At 41.3% G+C, this 21,151-nt stretch overlaps 1 protein-coding gene across 1 annotated transcript; it reads left to right on the top strand.

Moving 5' to 3' along the window:
* The first annotated feature begins 504 nt into the window (after positions 1–504).
* LOC126642168 (interferon alpha-inducible protein 27, mitochondrial-like) lies at positions 505–4,359 on the top strand. The gene is made up of 3 exons (XM_050319578.1): positions 505–718; positions 3,478–3,624; positions 4,181–4,359. Exons 1-3 carry the CDS (start codon positions 571–573, stop codon positions 4,207–4,209), a joined length of 324 nt encoding a protein of 107 aa, XP_050175535.1. The 5' UTR covers positions 505–570; the 3' UTR covers positions 4,210–4,359.
* The last annotated feature ends 16,792 nt before the right edge of the window (positions 4,360–21,151 follow it).

Genomic DNA, 21,151 nt, shown 5'->3' with positions numbered 1-21,151 from the left:
TCCACAAAGAAATTAATTCCAATCACCCATTGTTAGTTGGGTTCTGATTTCCAGCTCTCTGTAAACCAGTAGTTTTTAGGGGTAGCTGTACCACAGCTGAACTCTGGGTGCCATAACCAACTCAAGCTGCAGTTTCTGCATGCCACCACTTTACTACCTTTTTGTCTCTTGACTTTGTTTGAGAGTTGTATGAATTCTTAAAACAAGGGGCTATCTTCTACAGGTGCAATTCAGGACAATAGGGTGCAACACAAAAGGGTGAAGAAACAAAGTTTTCAGCCACATCAGTTGCCCAACAATGATTCATGCATTACTAATTTTCTTTAGTATCATGAGAGGAAATCAGTTGGTTTCCCTAAATTTCCACCTGGCAACAGCAGTAAAAAGGCTTATTCATAAAAGTTGGTTTCATTTCTTGAATGAGTTTCAGTTTCTGTTCTTCCTGATCACTGCAGTAGTTTCATTTTCATTTCTTCACTGTTAGCCAGAAAATGTATAAAAAGACTGACCATGAAGTGAGCACTAAGCTTTGCAGTGCTTCAGTGGACTTCTCACCACCAGACAGCAAAAATGGCTGACAAGAATGTCCACAAGGCTGGCTTCACTCCTTCTGGGATCTCAAAAGGATCGATTGCTTCATCAATGATGTCCCGTGAAGCAAAAGCATCTGGGGGAGGTGTGAGATCTGGAGGCCCCACTTCTACTCTCCAGGAAATGGGTATGAGAAATTCTGTCTCTGTGTGTGTGTGCATGTGGTTTTGTGGTTCAGTGCATATGCCCAAACAATTTTTTTCTCCTTGAAAACAAACTTGCCAATTAATCTCTCCTACATTCCTGCATTGCACTGGAAACATGACATTCCTATATTTAACTGTGTGTTATGAGTGGGATGTTATTAAGGGTGTTTTCTGTGTACTCACATATGCATGAATGAACACATACACATGTGGTATTCATGAGGTTTTGGACAGTGTTTATTTGAAGTTTGTGTTCTCTCTCCATTCTGCCAGGAATCATCAATAATATGGAGAGTCATGGTAGCAATAGCAACGATGCACTTATGCAAGAACATGATCTGTCTACCAATATTTCATATAAATTATCAGATTTTCCTTGTTCTTTAATCCCACACATCCATACAGGGAGAACTCGTAAAACGTTATGCAAATGCTATAGCAGAGGGAAATTAGCTGCAGTCCAAGAGTTGAATTCACAAAGGGAGTTGTATATGCATCCTTGACAGTACACGTCTAAGTACTAAAATAAGGCATAGCTGCCTTTCACATGAGCCAACTCTGCAGGTGTTTGCTGTTTTGTTGCTTGCACAGAGCAGTCCCTCTTAGAGATGACTCTTAGCAGCTTGGCACTTGTTTAACCCCAGATCCAGTGGGATTCATGCACAAGGTGTTCTCCCTGCCAGACCTGCCTTTGTGACCTGATTCAGCAGGCATCCTCTAAATAGGCAGGACTCCACAGAGCAGTGTCCTGTGCAATTCTGCTTTACCCAGCAGCACAATAATTAACTCTCTGATCTTGGGTAAAGGTTTCGAAACCCTTTCTGCCCTAGGAGTCTCGGACCCACATGTCCTATGTGTCAGAAGTGTGCTAACTAGCAGACTGTTTATAGATGGGAATCCCTGCTGTATTCGTCAACCAATGGTACTTTCCATAATAAGCAGGTAGAAATCTCCTGAAGGATGGAGTTAAACATGACTCCTGCTGCCATAAAATTGGTGGTTGGCCAAATGAGCTGGCCAGGGTCCAGATTTGGGGCATCTTTTAATGGTAAAAGATGTGATAAACTTGATTGAGGGGAAGTAAGTTGTTTTTTTCTGTAAGATATGATTTACGTTGCTACCAATATTATTCATAGCATGAGGCCCCCTAGACAGTGAGAGAATAAGTGATATAAGGGTTGTTTAGAGACATACTGCATATGACTCCTGGGAGGCATTTTTTAATTTTTACTTTGTATGATCTGCTCAGTGAGTTTCAGTTGCTGAATGCAGGGTTTATTGAATATTCAGCAGCAAAGAGCTTAAGGGATGGTAGCAGCCAAGGGACAGAATATGAGAGAGAGTCAGCAGAGGAGGAGGACAGAGAGAGTGAAGAGCAGGAGAGCTGCTCTCAGGCGCCATGCTTCCTTAGCAGCAGAAATCCTGGTATGGAGAGATGCTGGTTACTCACTCTAGTCCAGTTACTCTAGTCACATTCTAGAGTTAGCTGCACAAACTTGCCTTCTGTTACAGATAAGGGTGGTACAGCAGTTCTCAGCACACTCATAACCAGAGGCAAACTCTTCAGTGGTGATGCCCTATAGAGAGTATGAAGTTGTTCTTTCTAAACTAGAAGACTGAAGACTTGATAAGAGAGAAAAGAGCAGAGTAAACATTTAGCCGTGCCTAGTTTTATTCTTGCAATGTCTGTATTAACCATGGACTTCTATGAAAACCACCATTTTGGTGAAGAGAAATCTGCATGACTCAAGGAAACCTTAGCTATGCCAACAGGAGATACTCCAAAAGAGCTTTTATCCATGTGGAAAATGCTAGCTCTGTAACATTGCCAAGACAGGTGTGAGCTTTGGCTCCCTGCAGCAGGAGAGCTTGCCACACATTCTTTGCCTGATTGAGAGCTAAAAGGGCCTGATTTCATTTCCGCAGGTGCTCACTGAAATCTCTCCAAACACATCTTCTTAACCTTTTCATTCAGACTGTAACCCTTCCTCCCCCCCAGAACAAACATGCTCGAAGGAGCGGCTGATTCTTCAGCAGGGCATGAGTATTGTTCAGTATCACTTTACAGAAGATGTTATAACAAGCTCATCACCAAAATATTTGAGCATCCTCCAGGAATGCTTTAAGCATTATCACTAACATTTGTGATCACTAATACTTTACTCCTCTCCCAGGAGAAGAAGAGTTTGCAATTGAATATTTTGCTTGGGGCTTATTTATACTGAGATGAAGATATGCATATAAATTGGCCACTGGCTACTACAGCTTAATGGTGTTTGAATTTTACAGGTATCTAGTACAGGTTTATGCTAGTGAAAGTGAAGTGAAAGGAACATGTCTGTCACCTGGAACAGTAAGTGGTGAGGTCTGCAACAATCCTTAGTTTCTGCAGGAGTTTGTTCCACAGTCCTCAGGCAGCTCCTCAGAAAAGTGCAATTTCAGCAGAGGCAAACTGTTCTGAAGCTGTTCTGGAGATCCAGGTTTATCAAAAACAGTCTCTGCAAGAGTTGTGGATTTTCTTTGTGTTCTAGGAGCACCCACAAAAGCACTGAGAATGTCCTTTCCCCAAGGTGACAGCTAAAATGCAGTATACTGACAGAACAAGTCAAGTAATGAGCAGTCCCCTTGTCTTTTGATATGTTGGGTAGCCTTGAACTTTTCTAATATATGGTACTTTATAACTATTGTGTAAGGTTTCTTCCTTTTTTTGTCAGTAGCATCTCCATTGTAACTGTTCTAGGTGCCAGAGGTACAACCCATACATCAGGTTATACCAGCGATGGGATCTCTAGGGGGACCTCGGCCTCTGAAAGGATGTCCCAGGAGGCCAGATCTCATGGAGGTGGAACTCCCAAAGGCAGTACAACTTCCACTGTCCAGTCCATCTGTAAGTGAGAGTCTTCCTGATAAAGATGAATTAACAAATTACTTCTGAGAAGTCAGCAGTATTTCAGCTGAAGTGTTCATTTACTAGATGAAGGGATGTAAATAAGAGAAGTGGTTGCTTTGCAGCTGAAGGAACATTTCTCTTGTTTGTTGCTTTAAAGTTGGTGGGAAGGTGAAACTGGGGAATTAGTGGAAATAACTATGCCACAAAGTTGCAAAGGTATGAGTGGACAACAGAGACAGAAATCTGAAACATGTTATGACAGAAAAAAAGCGCCCAAAATTCTCCTTATCACCCTGCCAGGTACGAGGGAACCTACTCTATGTGAATGCATCAGTAAAGTAGCCAATTGTGGTAGTAGGATGATATGGGATAAGGAAGAGAACTGGAGACAGGATTAAAGTTCTTAATTTCAAAAGCCGTCTTTCTAAGCATAACACAGACCCTTGGTTTCTGAACAAGGAACATTTTTAACCAAAGCCTATATAGTCCGTATGTTTCCCTGTACTGCAACATTGCTTTAATTTGTTTTCATGTCTCTCTGTATTTGTCCTAGCGATGGGTGGAAAAGGAGGAAGACGCTGAATAGAAGAAAAACATCGGTCCGGAAATAACCTCTCCAAGCAGTTCATCCTTTACCAACAGCTTGGACAATTTCTCCCCTTCTTTTCTCTCCCCATGACATGAAAGGCAAAGCCTCTTCCACGTGTACAAATAAAGTTTCTGTTAAAGTGATGGATTCTTGCATTGTATTCCTGGGGACAGACATGAGGGTTCTTGCTTGATTAAATGAACATTAAATGAACATGAGGTTCCCTCCTTGATTAAAGCATCTTCTGAAGCACAGGCACATACAAACACAAGCCAATGGAAACTAAAGTACTTTGGACTGCAAGGCTGTCTTAGGAAAATTCTGGCTTTAGTAACATTTGAGTCTCCCAATACAGGTAGCTTGCTTTGTTTATTCCACAAAAAGTCATCACAGTGCAAAAGTCACCCTGTTGTGAGAGAGAAGCAAATAAACTCTTGTAAGGGACATGCAGCAGTTCCATTTAGATCTGCTTCTAACAGGCTATCAAATTAAAATCTACTTATTAAAAAATACACATAAGCAAATGAGGACAGGTTCCAAGAAATTTCATGCCTTATGGATGCAGTTGATACTAGTATACCTCTGGTGCTTCTAAGGTCCCTTTCACAACAATTTCAAGACTCTGTTTGCTGAGAGGTCTCAGCTTTGTCCCAGTCAGACTGAAACTATGCCTGTAAACTTATGATACCTGAGAGCGGATAGGGAAGAGACCTCCTTTTCTCTGTCACTGTTGGGGCTTTTTCCTGTTCCCCACGCCTGACTCCTTTCTTTCATATGTACTCATACAATGATGTTTCCTCAAACACACATAACATTGTCTGTTCCCTACACAAATTCCTATATACATACTACTCCACACTTTCATATTCCTTCTGTCTCTCTGGCTCCTCATCCTCCCTGCCCTATAATCTTCCCACCTCTGTTATTCTAACAAAACCACAAAGTGCAGTTTCTCCTTCCCTCTCCCCACCTCAAGATGGAGGGAAAGAATCTCGCACCTTCAGGCCAGAAGTCAAGAGGCGCTGGATTCGTGGTGCTGCAATCAGTGATTTTCTCCAGCGACTTCTGTCACTCTCCTCGAGCACTTCCATCTCAGCTGCATCTCTCCAGAGCTGGGAAATGCGTTTGTACCCATGCACCTTATGCTCTCAGACACGGTCTTCTCCCTGCTCCCTAGGCACCTTCCTGAATGGACATGCAGAGTCGATGCTTGCCTCCAGTTGTAGCAAATTAAAATTCTATTACTTGATGAGGGGAGGAATGTTAGCAGGTAGGAGAGACTGATGAAGAGGGGAAGAAACATATCTTCACTTGCTGTGCTATGCAAAGCATTAAAAGGGAAGCGAAAAATAAGGGCTTCATTTCATGTGATGGAGCTGCTGTCCTGGCAGGGAGCTCTCTTGGACAAATGCTTAAATGTAACCAGGACTTGAAGTCATGAAATCACAGAAACATTTCATTTCAAAGAGGCCTTGGTGTGAGGAGAATGGGAGCAGTTCTCTAGTCTAACCTTCTGCTAGAGGAAGGGTTAACCTTAATGTTATTCTTATTTGCTCAGTGCTTTGTCAAGTCAGGTTTTGAAACTTCAAGGAGGCAGATGTCTCAGATTCTCTAGGTAGCCCATTCAGAAGTTCCACCCCTCTCACAGTTGGGATTTTTTTTCATATGTTGAAGTAGAATTTCCTTTATTGATAAGGATCCAATGGATCATTAAGTACATACTAAATATTGATGTACTTTAGAGTTTTCCACTTTATAGATTCACCAATCAATATGCATTCCTGAAATGGAACGCAGGCCTCAGCAGTGAAGATGGGACTAGAAACACCCCTGCAGATCTCAGTGCTTGTCAGTGCTACTACTGGGATCAGACACACTATTCACAAATCACTTACTGTCACATCAACAGGAATTACAAACTTAAGATTTTTCTTCTAGTGGCTTATATTTATCTGTTAGCTTTCATAGTTAAGGATCTTGAACTGTTTTGTTCACTGCAAGCGAAATGCAGCAACATAGTCATGCATGGTGGCTTTTATAAATGTAAGATCAGACAACTTTTAATTTGACTTGAGTGGTAGTTTACATGCTTTCGTGCACGTGAAAGCTCCCTTGCTCATTTACTGCATGCTGGCTGCTAATCGTATCTATCTACTTGTAACATTGCTGTCGTATTCTATAACACATAAAGAGAAGGAATGAAGAGCATCATGTCTAGGTAAAATTAAAAAAAAAAAAAGCTATTATGAAGTAAAAAATTGAAGTATTTGGGAACAGCAATTCAAAAAATTGAAGTATTCGCAGACAACAACTATACTCAAGGGTGTGCGAATCTGAGGCAGAAAGTGGGGCACTTGCTCTGAAATTGTATTTTAGATGTAACTTTCAGCCTTTCTTCTAATCTGTCTCTATTTTCCTCTAGTATCTCTCCAAATCTCAGCCACATCTCTACAACAATGATTTCCACACAAAGAATCATAGAATCATAGAATTATAAAATCAACTGGGTTGGAAAAGACCTCAGAGATCATCAAGTCCAACCCTTGAATGCCCCAGTCACCAAGCACAAGGCAAAAGGTTTGGCTGGACACAAACAACAGTATCTGGAAACTGGTGTCAACAGCCACTGGAGGAGAAAAGGAGGGAATCACAGCTGTTTTTACTCTGATGAAATTTTTACTGCAACAGACTTATAACAGACCTGCCTTTCCCACTGTCCCCACCTTCCAATTAAACAATCCCTGTCCCCTCTTTCAAGCCTCCTCTGAGTCATCCTTGATCCCAGTTATGGCAGCAACCTAATTACTGCTGCAGGACATGAGCAGGACATCAGCAGGGTGATGTTTTCCTCTGCTGCCTTGGCTTGCCCTCTGTGAGAGCTGTTTTGGAGCAGTTTGCTGGATTTGACTCTGTCCAGGACCTCAGGTCACCTCTAAAAGAGGCTGCGGCAGCTTTGTTGAGGAGCTACTGGGGCATAGGTCGAGAAAGCAGGCTACATGCCTAAGAGCACAGCCAGATTTTTCTAAGGCACTTAATGTTCCTTGTTAGTGCTGGCTTCATCAAAGTTCTGTCCTCTCTTTACACAGGAAGAAAGGATCACAAGGTCAGTGTAAGGCAATGACCAGCTCTCTTTTTTTTTGCCTATTGAAGGATTTGGACAAGGAAAAGGCAAAGGAGAAGGTGCATCCTGTCTTTATTGTTTGTTACAGATGACCACTGATGCAGCTTTTACAGCTTTATCCAATGAGCATAATAAAAATAAAGGCATTGAAAATCCAGATACTTGTGCCTTGGTGCATATATGCAAAGATGGACCCAGCAGTTTGCTGATCTTTAAGTCTGGGCTAGTATATGACTCTAATAAACCATCCTACACTTCCCTCCCAAGATCTAATGCAGCAGCCCATGACTACTAAAATACAGTAGATCTTTCCTCCCCTCTATGCCCTTAGCACTGGCTTGAGTAGGAACAAGAAGGTCTGTCCTGTATTTTTCCCATTCAGAGATTTCCCCCATGTGCAGATGCCAAGTTATGGTCCCAGAGAACAGCAGAGACCTTGATTCCCACAGGCAGACATTCAAACACCTGCCTAGCACTGATGATGCTAAAATGAGTCATAAGAATGAAACTAATGTAAGAATGAGAAGATATATTAGAAAAAGTCAAGTAATACATAATTCATCAGACAAACAGTTTTGTAAATTGAAGCTGCATTACTGGAGAAACAATGTGTGACCATTTCATAGCAATTAAAGACCTTGTTTCTTATTCAGAGGGGGGATATTTAAAACTGGGTTTCAACTTTGTTGTTATCATTACTTGACTTCAGATGTTTTTATCTCACTAAAAAATGACTCACACTAGTGAGAGCTGAAAAAAGGTGCTTATGCCCAAACAAAGGGAAGCAAAGCAAAGATCCTTAATCATGTATCATTTCACTTTTCAGCACTTACGTAATCCTGGTGTTACTTGTTCAGATCATTTTCCCATCTTTAGATCTCGTCTTGAGAACTTGCCGAGGTAGCTTTACCAAAGCAGGGAGCACCCTCAGCTGCAATAGAATTCCTTTCACTGAGTCAGCTCCAAGAGGTCTGCAGGAGAACAAAGGTTCGCGCATCCTCCTGGAAGCCTTCCTGGCAAACGGCTTCAGCAAATTCGTATGTACATTACTACAAATGAATTATTTACATATTTAACAGAATATAATTGAAAAGGTCAAATAACAACAAATATGGCAATCTGAATCCCTTATGTCTCTCAATCAATCTTTCCACAACGAATAGACAGAAAGTGAGAGAATGGAGAAGAGGCAGCCGTGTGTGATTACCAGAGCAATAGCGATGGAGCAAGACACTGCAGAAAGCAGCATAGCTCTCTGCACAGAAATCAATTTCTCCCATGGAATGGGGTCGATAGTTGTCTGACAGGACACTATGCAGGCAATTTAATAGCATTTTATCTAAATTAAGCTATTCCTCCCCCCAACTGGCCTCACAGTTCATAAGAAGTCTCAGTAAAATATATTTATTTATTTATTATAATACAACAGGAAAGTATTTATCATTCTGAAGTTGCTGCCATTGTCTATTAAAAATCATTTATCCCTCTTAGTTACTCATTACCCAACATTTTATTCTAATTCGTTAACTCATGCACGCAGCCTGTAAAAATCACTTTCATTTACCCAGGAAAATCTTTTCTTACCCTCAAATATTTGAAACTATAGACCAACATTTCAAGAAAAATAAGCCCACAAAGGAGGCAAACTCAGTTAACTCAAAGGAGTATTGATATCTGAAATGACATTTTTATGCAAGAAAATGCCTTATTTTTTGAGGAATGATTTATACACAGAGATTGGTTGTCCAGTCTATCTATTTTAATAGTACTTAATAAATAATAAAGTCAATCTGATTCTGTTAGTGTGTATCTGTTTTCAGTAAATGATAATGAATTAGAAACTCTAATAAGCATAATTCTAAGGATGGATCTTTGGCACTCTGGGAGTTTGGTATTGTGCCCCAAAGGCTCTTGTAAATCCAGCTGCAGTTCTTGCTCATCATTTAGAAGATTAGGGGCTGATAAGCGACAGTCAAGCCTTATTAGAACAGGCTAAGGCAACAGGAAACATTAATTGGGTAATTTAATGCACAAGGAGAAAATAAATTCCTGCATTGTGGTTTAGATGCTGTTTCCTCTATTGATTTGTTCATGTCTTGTTCTATGAAATTCTCACAAATTCTTGGTGGAGAGAGTGTAAGAGAAAGCCTAAGTTTAAAAATGTGAGAATAATTTGTTATTTCCGAGGGCTTCCCTTTATCCTTTATGTTACTAAGGAACTCATCAGTAGCCCTGCTCTTGGAAGGAAAAGAATGAAGAATATTCCCTTGTCCAAGGGAATGGGATGAGAGAGATCCAAGGTCTAACAGCTATCTGCAATGAAATGCTGCCTCACCATCTTACCTGTGTGCATGCAGCAGGAGCCCCGTGAATCTGGGACGAGTTTCAGACTCTGTTTTCATCTAAGAAAGCTGGGAGCACTTAAAAAAGCTTTCCTGGCTTTCCCCATTCTGGAGGAGATGCAGAAATAGTTGCTGGACTGATCTTCCTCTGGAAGTAAGGAAGATGAGAGGAAGCTCTTGACATGGGTGTTTCTTCCCTGTCTAATGCCAGAATCAATTCACTCATGTGGGTGGATTCACTCCATTCCCTCAGCGGTGGATATTAGTGTGTGGAACCCCCAAACCCCTCAACTGTATACCAGCCCCTCATTTGAATCCCATTTTATGACCACTTGAAATAACTTTTCCACAGCTGAACAGAAGTGAAAAAAGGTTCTCTTACAGTGGAAGAAATTAAAAATGAGAAGGGGAGAATCTTTCTTTTACTTAGCTGACCTAGGCACTCTTTCCTTCTCATTTTCTAGCACTGTAACTTGGGAGATTGGGGGTGATAATTCACGGACACTTTATTTTAATAATTTACTTTTGTAGCAATTTAAATATTAAAATGCAGTTTGAAGGCATGCAAGCATCATTAATTTCAAATAAACATTGTACGTTATGCTCTGTTTAACAGCATTCAGTCTTGCTTTTTGTAGCCAGAGTCTCTCCCTTCCACCCAGCAGCCTGGCACTGCTCCTGCTGCCAGCAAGTTTCCCCATGTCCATGGCATGGGCTGGGAGACCACTCCTTGTTGCCTTCTGAAGCAAAACTCCCTGTGGACAGAGTACCCCTCCACTTCAAGCTTTTTCAGGACTGTCACATTTGAAGCTAGTGTCTTATTCACACCTCCACATGTTTAATGAAGGACAGAGCCTCTCTGACTCCATTTACCATATGATGCAGTACTACAGAGTGCCTATTAACAGATGCCCAAAGTCATGCATGTTTCCATAGAAGGGGCAGGGTCCATGTACAGCACAACACATCCTCTCCACCACCACGTTAACCAGTGCTCTGGCTATGCTCCTTGCACCTCTTCAAGGACTGACCCAAACACAGTGATCCAAGACTGACCATTAGACCAAAAACAGCAAATGTGCACACCTTATTCTTGATGCACAGCTTGTTTGTACTCACACTGAGCACTGTGTGCGACAGCCAGCAGCAGACATGCTCTGCTGGACACAGTGCAAGGACGAGCCAAGGCAGAACTCCACAGCTCAGAAGATCTGACAGCATACCTGGAACGAGACCAACACATTCCTTTCAAGCCAGGAACTAGGTACCCAGTAGCTGGGTTATGCAGGTTGGCCCCTCCCCTCTTCCGAAGAGTAAAGCCTCCCACTACTCTTTCTGTGGGCTTTCATTCTGCTGGAGTTTTGAGTGTTGTAACCATTACAAAAAGCAATAACATTGTGCAGGCTGCCCATGCAATGGTCTGTTTCCTTCAGACCTCTCATGTTGAAGAGACACAGTTAATTCTGTTTAAATACACAATTATAAAAAAAGGTTGTGAGCGCATTCCCTTATAAAAGAATAATCATCATGATTACAGTAATTAACTTCCTCATCCTTCTTTGTATCACTTTGGGGGGAAAAGTGAACACTGACATATAATCTGGATTAATGCTCATCTAATACAAGCCATATTTTATCTAAGATATTTTGTTTCTACCTATTGTTGAGCGGTTTTTGGGTTTTGTTGCATTTGGATGTGAAAATAAATAAATAGATAGATTTCCCTTAATGTAATAAAATTTCATAGAAAATATCATCTCTAGAGAAAAAAGAAAAGGCGTATGCTACAAAAACAGTTCTTAAAATTCAGATGTTGCTTTCTGCAGTCTTTTGCAATTGGAATTTCCACCCAGCCAAGATTTTTACTGGGCAGTTTTAAGCTACCTCTGCAATTTATGTTTATACATAAACAGCCCTGATTTTAATTGCTATCAACTTCTTATACTTGATAGATGGTCTTAAACATTCTTTGCCTCCTGAGACTGCTTACTTTGCCAAGTATTGACACACTTTCAAGATTTATACTTCTCTAAGGAACAAAGTTTACAATAAAATATAATGTATTCCGTGGCTGTGAATGGTAATGTTACTAAACAGTCCAAAGATATTTCACAACTGATAGTTATTTTCCTCTCCCATCCAGCACTGCACTGTTTTAGTACTACTATAGATTTAGGTTTCTAAAGAAAAATAAGATGTCTAATTTGCCTAATCTAATGTTTCAGAGATCTAATATGACTTAATTTATGTTTCCTTCCACTAGAACCATTGTTGGACAAATGATTACACTTTCATTTTTCCCAATAACTATTTTAAGAGGGAAACTCTTGAGGAAGGGATTAATTCACTTATGGGTTTGGAATAACCCCTTCCAGACCTCAAATGTCACACTGCAGCCAGAAAAGGGAGCTGTTACGAAACTGTAAACTACAATGTCAAACATAAAAGTAGTTACTAACAATTAGATAGACATAACTGAGTAGATGATTGTAGTCACATCTAGATCAAAATATTTGGATTGGATCCAGTCTGCTGGTAGCAATCATGGGTCACAATTCCCAGAGAAACCCCAGAGGACAAGGGATGGTTGTTAGAAATAATACCTCAGTTTGTACCATCTCCTGTGCAACTGCTGTGGCATTGTAGCAGAAGTAGCATCATCAGGCCCTAGCAGTAGCTATTGTAAAATCAGCTGAAGATCTTCAGCACTGAAACAATTAATGGATGTTACTTTAGTGACAAATACACTTTTAAGAGAGAAGATTTCCTTTTCTTATTTTTTTTTTCCAGTCATTTAATCTCTTTAATGCACCTTTTAATATTAATCACTTTTGTATATCGGTAAATTACTGTCACACAACTTTTTTGCAAGGGCAAAAGCGAGATGTCTCTGGGTTGGTGAAAGATGCATCTCAGCAATAAAAGGAAACATACTCCATGAGTTGCACCACCCATCTTCCTCACCGACCAGGGAATGGAAAGGATGCAATCTGAGAGGGTCCGTAATTTCCCTGGAATAGGTGATGATGCAGCCTGTAAAAGAGTAATTAATTGTGAAGTTTTGAGTTTAAACATCCCAATTCTTGGTGAGGCTACAATTCCAGGTTACTTGGCTTTTGCTCTTGAGGTGAAGGAGACATTCCCTACAATTTCCGTAAGAGATACTAAAAATTCTAGGACTAATTTGTCTTATCAAGGTAATAATTTCTATAATTACTCTTTGGGGGTCCTTTCCCTGGACATTCTCCCTCTCCCATCCATCCAATAGGGATTTTTCTGGAGCAAATAATATTTTAAACTGCAGACAGAATGAAAACTAAAGAAAGCAGAAGAATAGAGGTTTAAAGAGAGAGAAACAAGAAGTTGCTTAATTCTGTTGGTAACAAGACACAGAAACAATGAATTGGAATGATCAGAAAATTGAAGAGACCAAAAAGGAAAATATTCTTTCAGATTTCAACCTGTAGGAGAAAGCAATAGAAATGGAGACCTAATTTTGGATATGATTTAAAAAAACATGTGTTAACTTAAGCATTTACAATCTTACTTAAGCGTTTATATACAAATGCTTGAGAAGTTCTTCATGTTCTGTCAGCATGAAGTTAATTTTTATTTTGGCCTGGTAGTGTGTGTTGCAAAGATTTTTTTGCAAAACCACTAGTGAGTTTCCAACAAAAATTTTATTAGGATGTAAATTAAGTCTAGAAATCTATTTCAAGTTATAAAACAAATAATTCTTCTGTAGTGCGCTTTATTTATTCCTTTTGGTGCAAGGATATAAATATGATCATAATTTTGTACCAGTCCAATAGAGGACATACAAAAGACAGTGGATGAGATCATTCATTTCTGATTATTCATGTTTATTTTATCTTTAGCATAAATAGATTATGAAAATAATCTGTTCCATGGATGGTGCTTTTCTGATGAATTTTGAATTATACATGGAATATTCTTAAGCAGAAAGACACTGAAAATATAAATTTGTTATTATTTTTACTCCTGTGGGCTCCTGTGCTTAAAAATGGTATACACACAAAGAGGTTAATAGCATTGTGATTTTCAGATAATCTGTTTTTAAACTGCTGACTTGGAAACCGTGAGATTAATAGCATTGAGAACATCTAAAGGTAATAGGATTACAATTTAATATTAACTAAGTGTTTCTTGAGGGTCTGCTGTAGCAGTGCCTCATCTCTGGGATCCACTAGAGTAATTAGTCTGTAGTGGCATACAGTGGTGATGCATGATAACTGCAGCTTTTCCTGCTGCAGTTAGGATTTTCCATTCACTGGTAACTAGTTTTTATTTGTAATATCTGTTATAAACAGGCATAGAGCAAGCTTGCAATTCTCTTGCCCTAAGCTGATGCTGATTAGGGGGAGACCAGTTCTCAAAGGGTCCTTGTCATGATTTAACCCCAGCCATCAACTCAGCACCACGTAGCCTCACTTCCCCCTGGTGGAATGGGGGAGAAAATTGGAAGAGTAAACCACAAGAAAACCCGTGGTTTGAGATAGAGACAGGTTAACAGGGAAAGCAAAAGCCACACACAGAAGCAGAATAAAACAAAGAATTCATTCACCCCTTTCCATGAGCAGGCAGGTATTCAGCCATCCCCAGGAAAGCAGGGCTCCATCATGCTTAATGGTGCTTTGAACACAAAGGACATCACTCCAAATGTACCCCACTTCCTTCTTCTTTCTCCAGCTCTATATATCGATCATGATGTTATATTGTATGGAATATGTGTTGAGTCAGTTGGTGTCAGCTGTCCTGCCTGTGTCCTCTCTGAACTCCTTGTGCGCCCCCAGGCTCCTTGCTGGTGGGGTGAAGGGCAGAAGAGGCCTTGACCCTGCTAGCACTGCTCAGCAATAATGAAATCATCCCTGTGTTACCAACACAGTTTCAAGCACAAGCCCAAAACACAGCTCCATACCACCTACTGCGAAGAAAACGGACTCTATCCCAGACAAAACCAGCACAATCTTACACTGATCTAAATCAACAAGGAAAAATTTGTTTGCTTTTCTTCCATATAGCAGAATTGCAAATATTATCTGTTGCTACTTCTACTACACTCCAGGACCGGTGATACTACCTGTTTTAGCCCAGGGTGGCCAGGGGTTATGGGTGCTGTGTTGTCTGCAGGATAGAACAAAAAGAGTAACAGCTCCCGCTCTGCTATCATCAAAATTTCTTCTTTTTCCTCTCACTTTGCTGAGTAAGTGTATCCATGTGAAAGGAGTAGCACTCCTTCATCCCATCTTGCCATTCCATCTGGGATGACTCGGTAATTCAGTTCTGCTGGCATGTTTGACTTCTGATGAAGCCACACCTGAAACACAAGTCACAGCTAATCAGGGCAGTGAAGTGAGGGTTTTGGAGACTTTCGTCTTGTTGTAGGAGTTTGTATTGGAAACAGTAAGATGGCATGAACCAAGTACAAGTGGAAAAGAACCTGATGACACAGCAAAACAAATGCTACAGGACCAGGTTTTATTTGTAAACAGAGGCACGGTCAACACCAGTCAAGCTTCTTAACACTGAAGAAGGTTTTGTTTATATCAAGATCAAAAGGCCCATGCTTCAGGAAGACCAAAATACAGCTAGGTCAGCAAAGGACCTGATGGAAGGATGGCAAAAAGGCACTTTTTATCTGGCATCCCTCTTCCTGCTCTCCAAATAATGTTATTACAAGGAACCCAACATCAGGAAATGGAAACAATACATAGTAACCCTATGTTTAATACTTACAGGGTCAGGGGGTTAAATTAGAAATGTTCAGAAGCAAAATGTTATCTCGTATTAAATATTGATCCTTAGAAGCTCAAACAGACCAATTCAACAAAGCACTTCGTAACATCCAGCCATGCCAGCCCCAGAAGTGCAGTGAGAACTCTGAAGCCAGAGCTCATTGTCCACCAGGTCACATAGAGGGACCTCTGCCCAACACTTTTTGGACAAATGCATATCACTGCTTGTGTGCAGGCCTGGGAGAGTGAAAAAAACAGGCCAGGGTCTAGTCACAATATTTCTCAAGTTCAAGACCTCTGTATCTTGATGAACCACATTAAGTTAGCAGATGTGAGCCAACTTTCCACTCACAGTACCCCTGTGAGGCAGACAATTTTACCTGGGAGCAAGTGAGTGCATGAGGAACCTGAAGAAACTCTGCAGCCATGCAGCAAAGGAGGGACCTGGGATTTATTAGGTGGCACTGATACAGACTTTTTTCCTCACAGAGGCTCCAAATTTAATGCAATTTAAGTTACATTCAAGTGACTTAAAGTATCACTGAAGATACTTTGAGTCACTCACATGACAAGACCCACTGCCCATCCCCTCTACTCCCTCACTGGTGTGTTCCAGGGTCCATAGGTGATCACTGCCAAAATCAGCCCTAGCTGTGCTGCACTCATACACAGGCTTCCCTTGTTCAGAGTACCCTGTTAGAAACCTTGTCCAACAGTATCAGTTGCAGACAGAAGACATGAAAAACAAACTGTCCAATATCAGTGAAAGATACAGTAAAAATATACGACCACCTGCCAAGAAACAGCAGCAGAATAAGGAGGAATAGAGATGAAAGGAGTGTATCTTTAAGAGAGAAAAAGCAATGGCAGCAAACCTCTGGACTGAAGGGAAAAGAACTCCTTAGCAAGGAGCAGCCATAAGCATCTCCTGAGAGGGTGAGGATGGCACCTGAGCACACAGTTCTCCTTGTAACCACTTCTTAAACCCACTGGGTCATAGAAACGCTGGCCAGAAGGGACTTACTGGAGGTCATCTCCCACTCATTCAAGATAGAACTATCGTCCACACTAGAACATGTCGGCTCTGCCCAGCCAAGTCTTGAAAACTTCAAAGGACAGGGGTGTCTCAAAACATTTTCACACATCATGGCCACTGATTTCAACAGAATTTAGAAATTTGAATTCATACAAAAATTTGTGTTTGAAACAATAAGGCTAGACAGTTCTTCCACTACTGGTAAAAATAGTCACTGCTTTTTGAAGCCATGATAATTAAATCTCTGTAATCTATATTACAGGGTTTTCAGCATATCTTGTACAGGCTAGCTTACTCCTTCTGCCCTATGTGAGTCATAGAAGCTTCTGTAGGTGCACCTGTGCATCTGCCTTGTTCCTTGAAAGCAGCAGAAGAATAGTGACAGGGCAGCATCCATTGCAGGACTGTAATGTGCACCTGCAGTGCACAAAGAATTGCTTAAATGGATCCCTTCTCGTGATATCTGCAAAAGCAGGCAGGCAGTCACTCGCTTCATATGGAGGGAGATCGGCATAACCCACCCAGGAGTTGTTTTTGACCATTGCTACTGATCATTGCCTGCAGCGAGCTAGCTAGCAGAAGTATTAAACATTGATATATTTCAGTGTGCCAATTGACTGTGCATTTTAAATAGACTCTGCTATTCTCTCCCAGTGGAAAGATTTATTTTACTTTAAGAATATATAGGGCTGTGCTTTCAGTACTTTTTCTTTGTTTAACAAGCAGCTCTCTTGCTGAAAACCCAGTAGACCACAAAACCAGTCAGGGGCTTTTATCCAGGATGTCTGACCCATCGCCTGACAATAATTAGTTCAGGTTAATTACAGCAAATCTGTAGATTTGCAGCCTGAAATCATCTCATCCCCTAAGCTGAACCCTCCAGAGGTTTCTTTTATGAGCTCTGCATCCTAAGGGTGGACTTAAAGTAATGAATTTGTCTCTAATAAGATTCATAGGTTTGTTCCCTAAGCAATGGTGTCAATTATAGAATCTAACACTGATGGCTTATTTTGCTGAAAATAGACAAATTGAGAGTTTTTAATGAAGCATGCAGGGTTTTTAATGCTTTTGTTTAACTCTTTGCATTGTTGGAAAGGATAAAAATACAATTATGCGAAATACTGTACCACTTTCTAAGTATTTCTGTGTGTGCCAATAGCTAATTTCCTTCTGCTCTATAATGGAAAAGGTTAATGTAATGACTCTGAGATTTCATTTGGAAATGTTCCAGAAGAGTGTCTGAGTATTTGCTGCACTTAATGGCAGGAAGTAATAAGTGAGGTTATGTATTGGTGAAAAATATTTCATGTACTGAGAAGATTAATACTGGAGAGAGACACATGGGACACAAGCCTGAGGCTTCCTCCTCAATTCTGACACAATATAAAATGTCCATACTTGATACGTGCCCTTCTGTAGTTAGCTCTTAATCATTAACAAAGCAGACAGTAAGTCTCTGGGGAACATGGTATCTGGAGAAGAGAAGGAACCAGATGTAGGTTTCTCCTCTCTCCCACAAATGAGTGGCAGACACCTCCACCTGGGAACGCCAGACCAGATGGTACTGGTACCAGCAAGGTATCTGCATCACAAGATAATGCCATAACAATCTGAAAGGGTTTGACTCTATCCTGAGTATTCCAACATCTACACTCATTTTTGGCCATTGTTACTGTACTTAGGGTCCCTGGAAAAGGAAGCACCATGTCACAGCTTTTTCAGCATTTTATTTCATATTAAATTTCTTACACATGAAAAATTTGTCACTACAGCATATGAAAGCCCTTTATTTCAAACTTTTCAAATTTAATTCAGATCCTATTCCTGCTGTCTTAGTCTGTTCAAGTCACAAAACTAAGGTTTTGAGCTCATGAGAAATAGCTCCATTTATTTATTTTACTAATTTTAATAATTAAATTATAATTTTGCCTTTAATAGTGACTTGTTACAAGGGCTCATAGTGATAGGACAAGGGACAATGGCTTTAAACCAAAAGAGTGGGTTTAGATTACATATTTGGAGGAAAATCTGTGCTGTCAGAGTGATGAGGCACTGGAACAGGTTTCACAGAGAACCTGTGAATGCCCCATCCCTGGAAGTGTTCAGGTCCAGGCTGGATGGGACTTTGAGTAACCTGATCTAGTTGAATATGTCCCTGCCCATGGCAGGGGGGTTGGAACTAGATGATCTTTAAAATCCCTCCCAACCCATTCTGTAATTCTATTCTATGATTCTGTGAAAGAAGAGACAGTGTTCAAGGACTCTTTACTCCACTGGAAAGAGATTGTTGAGTTGGAACTGGAAGAGAGTATACATGGCAGTAGTCATCACTGGAAAGGTGGATATGGCTAAGAGACACAGTAACTGTAGACCTAAAACAGCTCTTAAGATTTAAAACAAAATTTACCTCTGCAAGGTAAATTGCTGAAAAATTTAAACTAACATTTTACTGCTGACAGATTACTGTGAGAGCTTGTTCTTCTCCCTGGCTGGGGTTCACACTTGGCAGATCAATGCAAGCCACATTTTCAGAAAGGCTTTTAGATCAGCTGTGGTTTCTCTGCACCTTCAGCTGAGTTGATGAACTTAGAGACTGCTGGGTTGGACTTAAGAGACTTGTGTCAGGTACCTGAGACAGATGTCAGACAGGACAGGCTGCCATGTTCACTGGTAGTCTATCTGACAATGGGAGTGGGGATTGAGGACTGTGTGTCTCCTCACCTTCCCCAAGTAGAGGAGTTCTCTGAATTCTCACAGTTTACTCAGTGTCATGCATAGTCTTCAACTGATCTCCTCTTTAAATGATGTTTACCTAATGAAGTCTATTACAGTGAGCATTGGAAACAATAAAGGCATCCATTAGGAAGAATATTATTTAGAAAAGGAAAAAAAAAATCACTGGAGATACAAGATACTACTTTCTCTAGGTTAAGCACTGATCAGATGCTTGCAGTGACACACGTTTTGCTGGAAAACACTGAAGTACTGTATTGGATTTACATGTCAAGGTTCTGGTAGCATGGGAGGCTGCAGGGTGGCTTCTGTGACAAGACATCAGGAGCTGCCATCACTCCAGCCAGCCCCAAGATGGAATCAATCCTCGGCAAACTTGAACCCTTCGGCAATGCCAGTGGTACCTCAGTGATATTTAAGAAAATATAAAGAACACTGGGCAGCATCTGTGACAAGGGAGTGAGAAAATACAAGAGAAATATCTCTGTAGACACCATGCTCAGTGAAGAAGGAGGGGCAGGAGGTGCTCCAGGTGCCAGAGCTGAGGTTCCCCTGCAGCACGTGGTGCAGATCATGGTGAGGAAGCTGTCCCTCTGCAGCCCATGGGGGAGCCCATCACAGAGCTGGTGGATGCATGAAGGAATCTGTGACCCTGTGGAAAGCCCACACAGGAGCAGGCTCCTGGCAGAACGGGTAGCCCTATGGAGAGAGGAGCCCATGCTGGAGCAGGTTTGTTGGCAGGATTTGTGACCCCACAGGGGACCCACTGGAGCAGTCTGAGCCTTCAAGACTGTGACCTGTGGAAATGTCATAGTCCGTATTCTTTAGCAAGGAATTTTTCTTTCCTTTCCTCCTGCCGTGTGTGTGTGCTCTGTGATGGGCCAATTAGTTGAACAAAAGAAGCCCTTAATGATGGAGATTTGTTTCCTTGACAACGAAGGGGGGAGTTGGCTGGTGTGGGACTGGAAGGGGGTGGAGGCTGGGGGGGAGGAGACTCTCTCTCTCTCTCTCGCTCTGCCGGGGTGAGAGCCTGCTGTGGGCTGCAGACACTGCCGGGTTCCTTTTGTTTTTTTTCCTGTCGGAGGGGAGTTTCTGGCTGCTGCCCTTGCCTCACCTCTGGCTGACTGCAAGCCTGCTTACAACGGACCCTAATCAGCTGAAGTTTGTGAGTTTTCTTCCATTGGGAGAACTTTCTGTTTTATTGCTGTTGTCTTCCCCCCTCCTCCCGGTGGCAGCCAAGGATCCAACAGCGCCACCTGGTGACGGACACTGGACATTACAAGTTCTACTCCTCCCGTGATCCAACAGCGCCACCTGGTGACTACAATAGGACACTACAAGTTTTTTTACACCTTCAGTGACCCAACAGCGCCACCTGGTGAATGGTACAGGACATTACAAATTTTGCATCTCCAGTGACCCGACGGCGCCCCCTGCTGACTGTGGTTGGAACTGCACCAAAGGGTGCAAGAAATTGAACTATTTTCTTTTTGCCGGTTTATCGGTTTTGTTCTTAAAGGGGATTATTGGTGGGTATAGGAGTATTACTTAGTTATTTCACTTGGGGTTTTTTTTTTATTTTTCCCGTGTTCCTGTTAATACACACATACCTTTTAATAAAGGACTGTTATTTTCCCTTTTCCATAATTTGTTTTCCTTCAATCGGAGCCTCTTAATTTTGGATTTATAATTGGAAAGAGAAGTTTGGGTCTTTTCCTCCTAATTCATCCTCAGCAAAAGACCCTTGTCTCATTTAAACTGGGACAGGAAAAGACCCTCACCAGAGCTGTTCATGAAAAACTGCAGCCTGTAGGCAGGGCCCAGACCAGAGCAGGGGAACAGCATGAAGAGAAAGGAGTGGCAGAGATGAAATGTTATGGATGGACAACAGCCCCCATCTGCTGCACTGCATGGAGAGAGGAGATAGAGGAGATGGGAGTGAAATTG

This window comes from Myiozetetes cayanensis, unplaced genomic scaffold, assembly GCF_022539395.1.
Source record: "Myiozetetes cayanensis isolate MyiCay16 unplaced genomic scaffold, myiCay2020 scf1, whole genome shotgun sequence".
Classification (NCBI taxonomy): domain Eukaryota; kingdom Metazoa; phylum Chordata; class Aves; order Passeriformes; family Tyrannidae; genus Myiozetetes; species Myiozetetes cayanensis.
This window is presented reverse-complemented; position numbering and strand designations above follow the sequence as displayed.